We start from the raw sequence: 13,550 nt of genomic DNA, 5'->3' as shown, positions 1-13,550 counted from the left end.
ATTCATATCTATATTCTATATAAGAAACTATATAAACTGTATTTATATATACACATACACTTTCATAAAGTATATATGCATTTCATAAAATATATATATATTTTTAAATATATATATATTCTGCCTACATGAAAATTCTTTGCATAAGAGCTTCATTTACGCTTACTAAGTTAAAGTGTATATACTATAATGAAAGTGGAGAGAGTGCACCATCTCATTTCAAGTATTTGTAATTTAGCTAAAGAGTTAACATAATATAAACGTTTCAATCAGAAAATAAAAGCTATCATATAAAGAGTAATAATATTAAATCTAATCGAGTGTCAAAACATACAAGATAAACAAAAAGGATTCTAAGAGATCAAGAAGTTTAATTTTAGTTTTAATCATAAAGTCTAATCAAGCTTCCCAGTGACACTTGGTCTGGTTGTTGTCCCTAGTCAAGCACGTTCATCACTCTGGTAGCAAAGAACCACCCAAGGAAATTCACTTTTTCTTTGGATAGTTATATCCTAAACCGTAAAACTGAAATGTCTTCTTCTATGTTTCTCTCTCTGGTCTTGGTTCTGTAACGTGAGGTCTAAATACAAACTCCTCATCTATTCTTAAAGAAAAAATTCAGAGTACAATCGATCAAACCACAGACTTTCATGTTCCAGCAAACCCTGATCATGGTTCTTGGAAGAAATTCTCATGTAAATCCAACCCTCATAAACAACAGCAGCCAGAATTCCACACAAGGTTCCAGTTATGATATACCCGCCAGGAAATTAACACTCTTTTCTATCTAAACACTGTATTCTATCAAGGTCCAAGAACTCAATTTATTAACAACTTCAGCATGCTATTAATTTGTATTACTATTTTTCTCAATGGAAATTTCTAATCATTTTACAAGTTTCATAAGGCAAGGCAAGGTAATATGATGAACTTATTCACAAAACAGAAACTCACTCATAGACATAGGAAACAAACATGGCTACCCAGGGGAAAGGTAGGAGGAGAGATAAATTGGGAGTTTGATATTAACAAATACTACTATATATAAAATAAACAAGGACCTCATGTACAGCACAGAGAACTATAGTCAATATTCTGTAGTAATCTAAATGGGAAAATAATTTGAAAAGGAATATATTATATATATGTATATATATATAATACATACACATACATCTAAGTCACTTTGCTATATACCTGAAACTAACACAACATTGTTAATCAACTATACTCCAATATAAAATACACTTTTTTAATTTCATAAAGCAAAGAAATATCTGAGATGTACCTGGAAGGGCTGCATAGATTAAGCAGGAAGTTGTCATCCTAACCAAAAGCCTGTCTAAGCATAAGTGGCAGACTGGCGTTAACGACAGACTGACCTTTCTGAGACAAGAAAATAGTTTTATATAAAGTTCTGCATGTAAATCAGAGAGGCCTTTCAAAGTCATAATGAAAAGTCTGCCCTGGATCCATGAAGGAATAAGACAACATTGTGGGTCTGGAACATAAGATTAACAAGATGAAAATGGAAACAATATATAAGGCAAATAATAATGAGCAGAGAAAAAATACAGTAAATAAGTACGAAGCTATTGTAGAAGATAAGTTGAACATGATGGTAAGCACAGATGCAATGAATAGGACAGACATAGGAGATCACTTTAAGAGAAAACAGGTTCCATTTAAATTTCATGCCCAAATAACTAAAATAATGAAGAAGCTTACTTTAAAACCTAGGGAATTATTTGTAAAAGGAAGATCATTAATTCAACTGACTGCAAAATAATTGCATGCCATTAAATTAGAACGGTTCAATAGCTAGTAAGAAAATACATAACTGCCCATTGACGAAAAATTTGTTCTACTTTGTTACGGTGATAATAATATAGGCAATTTTCAATTGCATCCATTGTACATGCTCTCAATACTCTTTATAAATCAGCATTTCATCTTTCTTGCCAATGTATTTATCTTGAACATCCCCATTAGGTAGTTAGAAAATGGAAGTAAACAAAAATCAACCCATTACATTAATAACTATTAATTATTAATTACTATTAATTAATACATAGTAGGCAAGAAAATCAGAATAGGAAGAAAACGGCTAACATTATTTAGGAAACACACAATGGCTTTAATTATTCACAGTAATCCAACCCTCCTTACTACACAGAACTGATGTATATAGATGCTATCATTAAATGGTACGACAGCTCTCTCCAGGAGACAAAAAATTCTCGAACACATTTATACACACACAACTTTCTCAGATTGTGAACAAACTAGTAAAAAAAAAAAGTCATACTGTTTCCCATTACACACAGAGAGAACCATAAATCTTTATGCCATGATTTTAAAGCTAGAGTGCCAATGGTCTGAGGGCTTCCCAGGTGGCTCAGTGGTAAATAATCTGCCTGCTAATGCAGGAGACATAGGAGATACGGGTTCAATCCCTAGGTCAGGAAGATTCCCTGGAGGAGGAAATGGTAATCCACTCCAGTGTTCTTGCCTGGAGAATCCCATGGACAGAGGAGCCTAGTGGGCTACAGTCCATAGATTTGCAAAGAGTAGGAGATGACTGAGCATGCATGCACCAACAGTTTGACAGAAAGATCATTAAGAAGATAAAATAAATACATGCAAACATGACTACACACTCAGAAATAACAGCAGCCCTCACAAGTATCAAGTAAGGGCTTCTTAGGCTTCTTCACACCTAAGATAGAAATATGGGCCCAAAATGGGAGAAGTGAAAGTCTCTCAGTCATGTCCAACTCTTTGCGATCCCATAGACCATACAGTCCATGGAATTCTCCAGGCCAGAATACTGGAGTGGGTAGCCTTTCCCTTCTCCAGGGGATCTTTCCAACTCAGGGATTGAACCCAGGTCTCCTGCACAGCAGGTGGATTCTTTACCAGCTGAGACACAAGGGAAACCCAACAAAACCGGAGTGGGTAGCCTATCCCTTCTCCAGCAGATCTTCCAGACCCAGGAATCAAACCGGGGTCTCCTGCATTGCAGACAGATTCTTTATCAACTGAGCTATCAGGGAAGCCCAAGAAAGGAGATATCAAATGTAGCTTGCAAGCATATTAGTTATACCTATAGTGAGCGAGTAGGTGAAATTCAAACACTCCTTCGTTAACAGTAGAAGGTTCCCTAACTCAGTGATGCCAAAAAAGGTAGTATGTACCAAGAGGTTATGATCTGGCCAAATTCAGTATTAAAAAGTGTTATTATGTCTGCCATGAGCACAAATAAACATGATAAATCATGTTTTGGTTTTGGTTGTGATAGTTTTATTTTGTTTTGCTTTTGCTTATTCAATCAAGAATTCTGGAAGTATATTTTAGAAAGTTCTGGTTTCATGTACAATAGAGATATAAATACAAATCTATAAATCTATGCCTCCTTCTTATCAATTATGGCAGGCATTCATTAGATAATTTAAATTTGTCATCTGTCAATCACTATTTCTTGAAATTAATAGTAGCTTAACATGCTTATTCCAGGAAAAAAGATTGTGTGGTTTTAAAAGATACTAAAAAAAATCTGATTACTCATGAAATTTCAAGAAGAAATGCTACCACTGAAAGTTAAATCCTTATTATTAGACCAAGATATATTTATTTTATATGGTAGAGCTTTCCAAGACAATGCACCAAAAATAGCAGCTGATCTATTTAAGTCTGGATGGAGATAAAATTTTTAAAAGATGATTCTGTATCATTCTACTATTGGATAGTCTTAAGGCTATCATCACATACAATATATTAGAATCAAAGAATCTTTAGAATCTCACAAAATGAAATGTCCATAAATACTGCCATCTGGCCTAACCACCCATTCAACGCTCAAACTTTCTATAAAATATGCTGCCAAGCAATTATCCCCCATGGCTGAGTGATTGGAGTCACTGGGAACTCTACTATCTCCCTGCCTAGGCAATTATATCTGGCAGACTGCTATTAGAAAATTCTTCCTAATTTGGAGCCAAAATTATCCCTCTTCGTGTCTTCTGTTCATTAGTCCTTGTTTTAACTACTGGTGCCAAGCAGCAAAAACTTTCTCATCTAAATCAAAATTTTTCAAAAAATTGAAGACAACTGTCAAATACCTCAGTTCTTTTAGCTCTTCCAAATATGACATTATGGTAATTACTTCAACTATTCTTATTTCTCTCCCCTGAAAGTACCGACTAGCACAGTACAGAAATCTCTGTAAAGCTTGCTATAAATAACTGAATTATTTTAAGTGAAGTAATATGCTTAACACAGAATTAGTAAAATATTAACACTAATTTCTTTCTTAAGTAACTAAATATAGTTATATACAGCTGAGAAAGACATGGAAAGATAAAGTATATAGTAACTCATCTGTATCATGTGTATTCTAATATACTATTCTACTCTATTATACTATATTATGTTACATAATGCTTCATCTGTATCATGGTTACAATGTTAACATACTGGTTACAATATTAATATATTATAAATAGGGCTTCCCTGGTAGTTCAGGTAGGAAAGAATTTGCCTGCAATGCAGGAGATCCTGGTTCAATTCCAGAGTCAGGAAGATCCCCTGGAGAAGGAAACAGCTATCCACTCCAGTATTTTGGCCTTAGAATTACACAGACAGGAGCCTTGTAGTCCATGGGGTTGCAAAGAGTCAGACACAACAGAGCACCTTTCACTTTCTTTTTTTTTTAAACAATATTAATAGCATCTAACATTTTTTCCATTTGCTCTTGCCAAACTATGCTTTCCCCATTCTATATACTTGGACACATGTTTTCTGAAACAAAGTGCAGTTTATACTTCAATTTTGTTAGATTCAGCCCCTCATTTTGGCCCTTCAAGACCATGAAAAGTGAAAGTGAAAGTTAAGTTGTTCAGTCGTGTCTGACTCTTTGCGACCCTGTGGACTGTAGCCCACTAGGCTCCTCCATCCATGGGATTCTCCAGGCAAGAATACTGGAGTGGGTTGCCATTTCCTTCTCCAGGGGATCTTCTCGACCCAGGGATCGAACCCAGGTCTCCTGCATTGCATGCAGATGCTTTAACCCCTGAGCCACCAGGGAAGCTCATTCAATACCATATTAGATCCTAATTCTATCTCACATATTCACCATCTATTTCATTTGAGTGTTTCCCTTGTACAGTCTTATTTTCCCATTGGTAAAGATGTTTAACATGATGAGGCCAAACTTTCATCAGGAAACATCATGCAGGTTGAAATGCTGTACTAGCTACCTAGTTGTTAACTAATTTTCCCAATACTCAGACTGTAGGTCAAATACTATCCACAGAGATCTATACATTATTTTCCAGCACTATAAAAAAAATCTAGATACAATGACATAAGTTATTCAAAGATCTGATGTTTGTATTCATTTTTTAAACAAATGTTTTTTCCATGTACATTTTGTACCTGGCATTATGTCAATCTCTGGTGACCAAGTCAGTAAGATGATGCCCTCAAGGAGCTTACAGTCTAGTAGGCAAAGCACACAATTACAGGTGATATCATCGGATAGCCTTATAAACGGGACAGGCAATTAGGGAACCACAAAGGAACAGAGTGTGATTATAGAAATCAGATTGTTAGGCTTAGGAAAGGTCTCCCAGAGCAAACAGCAAGGTTTGTGTTGAATTGACTTTGAGGTCATTATAGAACAGTTAGATTGAAATGTTGGATGTGTGGGTGTGGTGCTTTCTAGACAAATCTGGGCTGGACACACAAAAGTCAACAGTGAAAACAGTATTTGCAGTTGTGGATTTGAATAAGAGCACTGAGTCAGAAGTTAATGAAAGAAGGAACTCTCTGGCATTTTGGTAAAATGGAAGAATATTTCAGAGGTCTGAAACATCAAGTGTGTATGAGACTTGAGTAAGGGTGTGGGCTGGATGGGGAGATAGAGCTGGGGGAGTCAGAGGCCAGTTCAGCAGGAGTTCTGTGAGAACCCTTTCCAGAAGGCTATGGGATCCCTAAAAGGGCTCTAAGCATTGGAATGACTTGAGTAGATTGAAGAAAATACACTCTAGGGTTGATGTGGGGTAGGAATTGATGAAGGACAAGAAGCAAGGAGACTAATAAAGTGAAAGGAGACTAATACAGGCAAAACAGGTGAGAGGAGGAGAGAAAGCAGGGTCATGATAGCGATGGGAGTGACTCACACACTCCTAACATTGTGCAGACTCTGACCTTGGAGTCTGGGTGACGAATGACTGGATTTGAGAAGCTAAGGTAGAGAGAGGGTCCCAGGTAATCCTGAGGATCTGAGCTTGGATGGAAAAGAATGCAAATGGAAACACCACTTTGGGAAAGGGTGGGGAGGGTTTCAATACTTGGTTTTTATCACTTTAAACTGAGTTTTAAGATCAAGACAGGATTACTAGGTACTAATAGAAAAGTTGGATGTATGAGTATGGCTTGAGCTAAGAGAGGTCTGAGCTAAAATTAGAGCCTGAGGAGGTAATAGTGAATGGATGGAGTTACAGTCAGAGATTTGGACACAACCACTAATGCAGAATATATAGGAAATAAAAAGACCAAAAGATTAAGATCAATGTAAACTTCAACCTATAAAAGAGAAAGCTAAACAGTGTCCAAAGACTTCATCTAAAATATATTTTCTAAGTTTATTTTATATTTATTAATAGAGACTAAATTTCTGAAAATTTTTAACTCAAATTTATCAGGTAGTTTGTCAAGCTGGTACTGCTGCTTTCATTATACACCATAAAAAATGAATAATGGCACAAATTTATGACTGTCAAGCTTCTCAAAACAATGTAGGTTAAAAAAATAATAAAAAGCCAGGAAAAGTTTATCATAAGATTCAAGCTTCACGCTGACCTAGAATATGAAGGGTCCTAAGTTCTTTATTTTTTCTACATTTAAAAACATTTTCCTCCTTATTTCTAATCTTTGGAGGGAAAAGTTAAAAGAGTAAAATGGGAAGTTTTTGCTCATGTTTGCTACATGAACATAACACATTAACTGCGTATATAACATCCAACTCCATTACTCAATTGTATTCCAAAAAAAGTTTAAATAAATGAAGATATCACTGGGCAAGTTTCACCATATTGAAGAGAATATAGTAGTCCACTTAACTTCTTGGTTTTGTGATCTCAAATACTCCTCTTAATCAAGGTGATTAATGTTTAACTTACACAAAATGGGCAAACTGAACTGTATGAGATACAAATAACTTGCATATTCTTTCTCAGCCCATTATTATAACTGAGATTCCAAATCTGGATCTTCAAAAAAATTTAATATAGTGGATCCAATAATAGCCAGGAAAAAACCTTAGTCTTCAGAGGTTTGCTGCTGCTGCTGCTAAGTCACTTCAGTTGTGTCTGACTCTGTGCGACCCCATAGATGGCAGCCCACCAGGCTCCCCCATCCCTGGGATTCTCTAGGCAAGAACACTGGAGTGTGTTGCCATTTCCTTCTCCAATGCATGAAAGTGAAAAGTCAAAGTGAAGTCGCTCAGTCGTGTCCTACTCTTAGAGACCTCATCATGGACTGCAGCCTACCAGGCTCCTCCGTCCATGGGATTTTCCAGGCAAGAGTACTGGAGTGGGGTGCCATTGACTTCTCCCTTCAGAGGTTTAGTGATCATTTAAAATCAAAATTCTTTATAAAATGCTCAAAGAAAAATTATACCAATCTAACTCTCCAAAGTACATCTACTTTTTAATAAGTTGGATTTGGGGCAGCATAGCTATGCCCACTGTTCATAAAGTTTTATTTAGTCTCATTATTATTACACAAAAGTAAGTAATATAATCAAAATTTGACTACTGTGGTTGAGATAGATTTCTCAACATATCTAAAATACTGTGATATGGGCTTACCAGGTATATATTGGGCCTTCCGCTTAGAGATCACCAATATGTGCCAAAGAGAATCTTCAGAGTTTCATTCTTTATCTATCAGATTTAACTTTAAAAATCTGTCTTAACTGTAGACACCCTAAGCATATACAAGTCAGTTCATGTGTGTGTGTTCATTCAGTCTTGTCCAACTCTTTGCAACCCCAGGGACTGCAGCCCACCAGGCTGCCATGTCCATGGAATTCTCTAGGAAGAATACTGGAGTGGGTAGCCATTCCCTTTTCCAGGAGATCTTCCCAACCCAGGGATTGAACCTGGGTCTCCTGCACTGCAGGCAAATCCTTTACCATCTGAGCCAACAGGGAAGCCCTAGGCAATAGAATAATTCTGGGAAGGGGTAAGTCTGTAAGTTGTTCAGTTTTGTCCGACTCTTTGTGACCCCATGGACTGCAGCCTACCAGGCTCCTCTGTCCATGGAATTCTCCAGGCCAGAATACTGGAGTGGGTAGCCATTCCCTTCTCCAGGGGATCTTCCCAACCCAGGACTCGAATAGTCTCCAGCAGGCAGATTCTTTACCAGCTATGCTATCAGGATGCCCTCTAAAAGACTCTTATAAGATACATGATAGTTATAAGGCTTGCAGTTGCCACATTCAGAACTCTGGTTCATGACATTTGATGGGGGGACTGGGTGGGAGAAGGGTGGGGAGACAGGATTCCTATCAGCTTCCTCAGTGATCACAGATGGCTTGACTGATAAACCGAATCACCAGGACTATAAGACAAATACAACAGTTCATGTCAATATGCTATGATTTATCAAATAAAAGGTTAATATAAACACGATCCAAAACAAGACAATGTGTCCTTTTGCTTGGGAAGAGTAAGGCCTGACCATGTCCAGTTCCCTAAAATGCTCATCTCCAGGCTGTTGCACAAAAACTGTATCAGTGAAGATGAGTGACAGAGGCAGGAGGTCACACTCAGCCAGGCAGTTGGGGCCATCCTATCACACCCAGAACCCGGCCCGACATCAGACCGTGTAAACTGGAATAAGCAGAACTGTTATAGTTGTAAACCAGGAGGTACTGCTTAACAGGGAGATTTATGCATGATAAGGCTTTATGTGGGTCACCATACCAGCCCCAGAACTTCTGTCTCACATATTCATACAAACATCCACCCTGAATACAAACTCTAATATCTTTTCTTTAAAAAATACACTTCCTAAAATGTACCTTAAAAATCTTTATGGAATATCTATGAAACTATATAGTCTATATTTAAATAATGATGATGCTGGAATAATGTTACCCCAGACCAATATGGCACTTAAGAAATCTTAATGTAAAAATAATCAGTATCAGCAAATTAGTTTTTATTCCAGATAACTGCATACATTGTAACATTACTACCTAAAAGCACATATTTTGTGAAGGTTATTTATTTATATACTATTATTCACCAGTAATATTAACTCTTTATTTTACAAAATGGAGCCCAAACCACAAAACCTTGCTGGTTTTTTTCTGAGTGGGGAGGGAGTGGGAATTGGACTTAGATTCTTTTTTATAAGTAACTTCAAAATTAATGACATTTTCTAAGAAATATCCTAATTTCTTAATATAAATCTTTTGCCAAAAAAAAAATACACTGAAATGGAAAACTGATCTACTGTGTGAATTTTCTCCTGCCATGCATTAATATGAATTAAATAGACCTTAAAATTATAGTTCCAGCTATATGATTTTTTAATGAATATTCATTTTTAGGAGTTGTTTTTAAAAAGTCAACTTTTTGAACTGGTACTTGCTCAAAACACATAATCTCAGTATCCAAAGAATTCACAGTAAGAAAGAAATAACTTTTTTTCCTACTTTTATAAAAGATGTATAAAATTATATAAGTCCACGGCATGAACAAAACTTGATAAAACTCTACTATTTTCATCTAAAAGCTGAGAACTAGCTTTCATTTACTAAAGCCTTCTTCACTCTGTCACTTTCTACCTATGAAACAAATTGGTACATATTCTGATTGGAATAGTCCTGATGACATGTGTTTTAGTAAACCACTTTACTTTGATAAAAATGCAATAACATCTCTCTGTATAAGAATATAAGACATGAAGGACATACGATGGACATAGGTACTGCTTCTTTTTCCCCTTCCCTTTCTTTGAAGACTTTTCTTTTGAGTAGGCTTCTTCAATACACAAGGAAATTAAAATAAAAAAGGCCACTGCCAATAAAAACTTCATCTTGAAAATTTAAATTTCAGAAGACAGATCTACAAGAAAGAACAAGAAGATATTTACATTCATGAGACAAATGACAATTACATGACTCTTTAAGGATCATGACTGTTACTACCATGGACAGGGCACTTGTACATCATATTCTCACGGCTCCTGGCAAACATCTGTCTTCCGTACATGCACAAACATGAAGGCTTTGTCATATTTTAAGCTTACTAAATATATTATACTCGGTAAAATTTTCTATTCTTCTTTCTCTTCCTTGAAAAAAAAAACTCTGTAAATTGCATCTCTGTAATTACACCTTACTTTATATTTTGTGACTCTCTGTGATGTTTTCATAGTAAAAGTTAGTTTAAAAATTGCTTCATAGAAAATAAGACCCCCATGAGGAGTAAAAAGTAAGTATGTAAAATTTTCTACTATATAGTTTCATAAAATTATAAATTGATACTGAATTACAGAATGTATCAATACACGCTTAGAAAGATAGCTGGAAAGATGTTTACAAGGTGTTAAGATTGTGCTAGTACATTTAAATTTATGTTTTATTTTTTAAATTTCTTCTGTTCTTTGACTTCTGTATGCATATTTTTTTCAAAGACAATATAAACTATTCTCAAGGAAAAAGTTAATTCTAATTATTAAAGGACTGACAGAAATAAAAGAAAAAAAATAGTATCAAAGTTTCACCCTCTAAATTCATGGTCTTTTTTTTATATACATTAAATTTGCAAGTTACTTTTTACCCAAAAAAGGAAGGTGCATAATATTTTAAGTTAGCGTTCTCCTTGTCTACTCAGATGGTACTAACATTTAGCATTCAATAGATGATTTCTGACTCTAGAAATTCTAGGCAACACTGCAAGAAATAAATTAGCAACTATAGTCAGATTCCTCCAAATAATCTTCTTAGCCATATTTTAATAACGTTTTTCACGCTCCAAGAGAATTACATTCTTGCCTATCTGATGCAATAACAACAATAAAAACTTTAAGCATCTTCTAAACACTGGAATATTTAAATCTCTTCCGCATCCTTCATTCCCAAACCATAAATTGTTTCTCCTTCTTGTTTCCTGCCGAGTAAGAGACCGGCCTGTTCCCCAACATTAACTTAATCCCCAACTCCTCATAATTTTGCTTCTCCTGTGGCATGTTTTCCACCAATCTTCTTCCTAGGAACTCTTATTTTCCCACACTTATTCTTCACAGTCCCTAAGCAAGCAGTAAGGGCTTCCTCCCTGGTCTTTCTCCTGAAGACACGACAGAGGGGAATTATCAGGCCCACAGCTGCCCTCAGTCAACTCGCAACACTGGACTTCCTACCCCTCCCCCCACGCCCCAGCCTAGGGGGACATCTGGTGCAGACACCTTGCCCAAGGCCGCAGGTACTGTGCCCACATCTTTGCCCACTCAGCCCCAGGAGCCCAGGAGCCCAGAGGCCCTGGAGGTCTGAGGGTGGAGAAATTCCACCCTGTCTCTCTGTATCTACCTCCCACCTTCCGAAGGGGCTGGCTACAGGGACTGAGGGACCCTGCAGACCAAAGGACGCCAACTGCGCCTCTGATCCTCCGCTGCCCGCATCCCTCCAGCCGAGCACACCCACACCGCTGACCCGCGGGGATGTGCTCGCCGCCACCACCAGGGATGCTCTCGCCTCCTCCTCTTCCTCCTCCTCGCGCCGCCGCCGCAGTGCCCGGTGCCCCCGCCAGGCCTTGCCGCAGAGGTGCGCATCCCTGGACCCCCGCGCCGCCCCTTCTCTCGGAGCCGACTTACCTGAGGCGCCCCTCCCGCAGCCCCGGGAGGACGCGCGCTCCGCCGGACGCGCCGGTGCGGGAGGGGGGCCGCGGGGGGAGCGGCCGCGTCCCCGTCCCCGCGTCCCCGTCCCCGCGTTCCCGCGATGGGCTGACGCGCCTGCTCCGGCCGAGGAGCCTGCGCCGTGGTGTCCGCGCCGGTGCGGTCTGGGCGCTGCGGGGCCCGCGGCACAGCCAGAGCATGGCGAGAGGTGGGCCGGGCGGGACTGCAGAGGTGTCCCGGCTGCACGCGTGTCCCCTTCCGGCCTCTGAGTGGAGGAATGCAGTCCCCACCAGGGGCTAAAGAAGATGGGGACGGTGGGTGGGGGACAGGGCGCGGGGGACAGCTGGGTTACTTCGAAAGGAAAAACCTTTCAAGGAGCTGGAATCCTTTAGAGTCTATTTTTTACCACTAGCAACAAAAAACAATCAAACAACAAATGACCTTCTGAGACCTAAGCAGACAACAGTTTCTGTGACTATCATTTTTATGGTCTTCTGGCATTTAACTTCCTCTCCAGTCTTTTTTACAATTTCTCTGCAGCTGCTGCTGCTGCCAAGTTGCTTCAGTCGTGTCCAACTCTGTGCGACCCCATAGACGGCAGCCCACCAGGCTCCCCCGTCCCTGGGATTCTCCAGGCAAGAACACTGGAGTGGGTTGCCATTTCCTCTAAGCCTGACCTTTTTAAGCATGCTGAAATTGATCAGAATCCATAAAACCATACAATCTTGGACACAAGTTGATTCATATCTTGGCTATTGTAAAAAATGCTACTATGAACGTTGAGGTGCATGTATTTTTATAAATTTTCTTCAGATAGATACTCAAAAGTGAAATTTCTGGGTCATATGGTATCATCAGTTCTTCTTCTTTTTTTTTTTTAATTTTTATACACCCTCCATAGTGGCTGTACCAGTTTACATTCCCACCAACAGTACACACAGGATCCCTTTCCTACACGTCCTCACCAACACTTCTTAGTTCTTCTGTGTTTTGATGACTGCTGTTCTGACAGGTGTGAGGTGACAGCTAATTGCGGTTTTGTTTTGCATTTCCCTGATGATTAGTGATGTTGGGCATTTTTTCACGAGTCTGATGGGCATTGGTATGTCTTCCTTAGAAAATGCATTCTTGATTCTTGTGCTCATTTTTTGACTGGGTTGCTTGTTTTTTGATATTGAGTTGTGTAAGTTCTTTCTGTTTTAGAGGTTAATTCCTTACTGGACATACCATTTGCAAATATTTTCTTCCATTCAATAGATTGTCCTTTTGTTTTGTTGATGGTTTCCTTTGTTTTGCAAAAGATTTTTAGTTTGACTAGGTCTTCAGTTCAGTTCAGTTCAGTCGCTCAGTCGTATCTGACTCTTTGCGACCCCATGAATTGCAGCACGCCAGGCCTCCCTGTCCATCACCAACTCCCAGAGTTCACACAAACTCAAGTCCATCGAGTCAGTGATGCCATCCAGCCGTCTCATCCTCTGTCGTCCCCTTCTCCTCCTGCCCCCAATCCCTCCTAGCATCAGAGTCTTTTCCAATGAGTCAACTCTTCGCATGAGGTGGCCAAAGTACTGGAGTTTCACTTACTTTTGCTTTTGTTACCTTTGCTACAGGAGATAGATCCCAAGAATATTGCTAAGACCATA

At 38.6% G+C, this 13,550-nt stretch overlaps 1 protein-coding gene across 2 annotated transcripts in view; it reads right to left on the bottom strand.

Moving 5' to 3' along the window:
• Positions 1-12,143, bottom strand: part of GLRB (glycine receptor beta) — an 89,525-nt gene extending 77,382 nt beyond the window's left edge. Inside the window, exons 1-2 of one of the 2 annotated variants that reach the window (XM_070385606.1) lie at positions 11,890-12,028; positions 9,992-10,142 (exon numbers count right to left, since the gene is read on the bottom strand). In XM_070385606.1, coding sequence (XP_070241707.1) covers positions 9,992-10,113 — 122 coding nt within the window. In that variant the 5' untranslated portion in view covers positions 10,114-10,142; positions 11,890-12,028. Of the gene's footprint in view, positions 1-9,991; positions 10,143-11,889 lie in introns of both variants that reach the window. The other variant, XM_070385605.1, reaches the window with a different exon arrangement.
• Positions 12,144-13,550: the final 1,407 nt, after the last annotated feature.

This window comes from Bos mutus, chromosome 17, assembly GCF_027580195.1.
Source record: "Bos mutus isolate GX-2022 chromosome 17, NWIPB_WYAK_1.1, whole genome shotgun sequence".
NCBI lineage: Eukaryota > Metazoa > Chordata > Mammalia > Artiodactyla > Bovidae > Bos > Bos mutus.
Note: the sequence above shows the minus strand (reverse complement) of the source record. Positions and strands in the feature narration are given on the sequence as shown.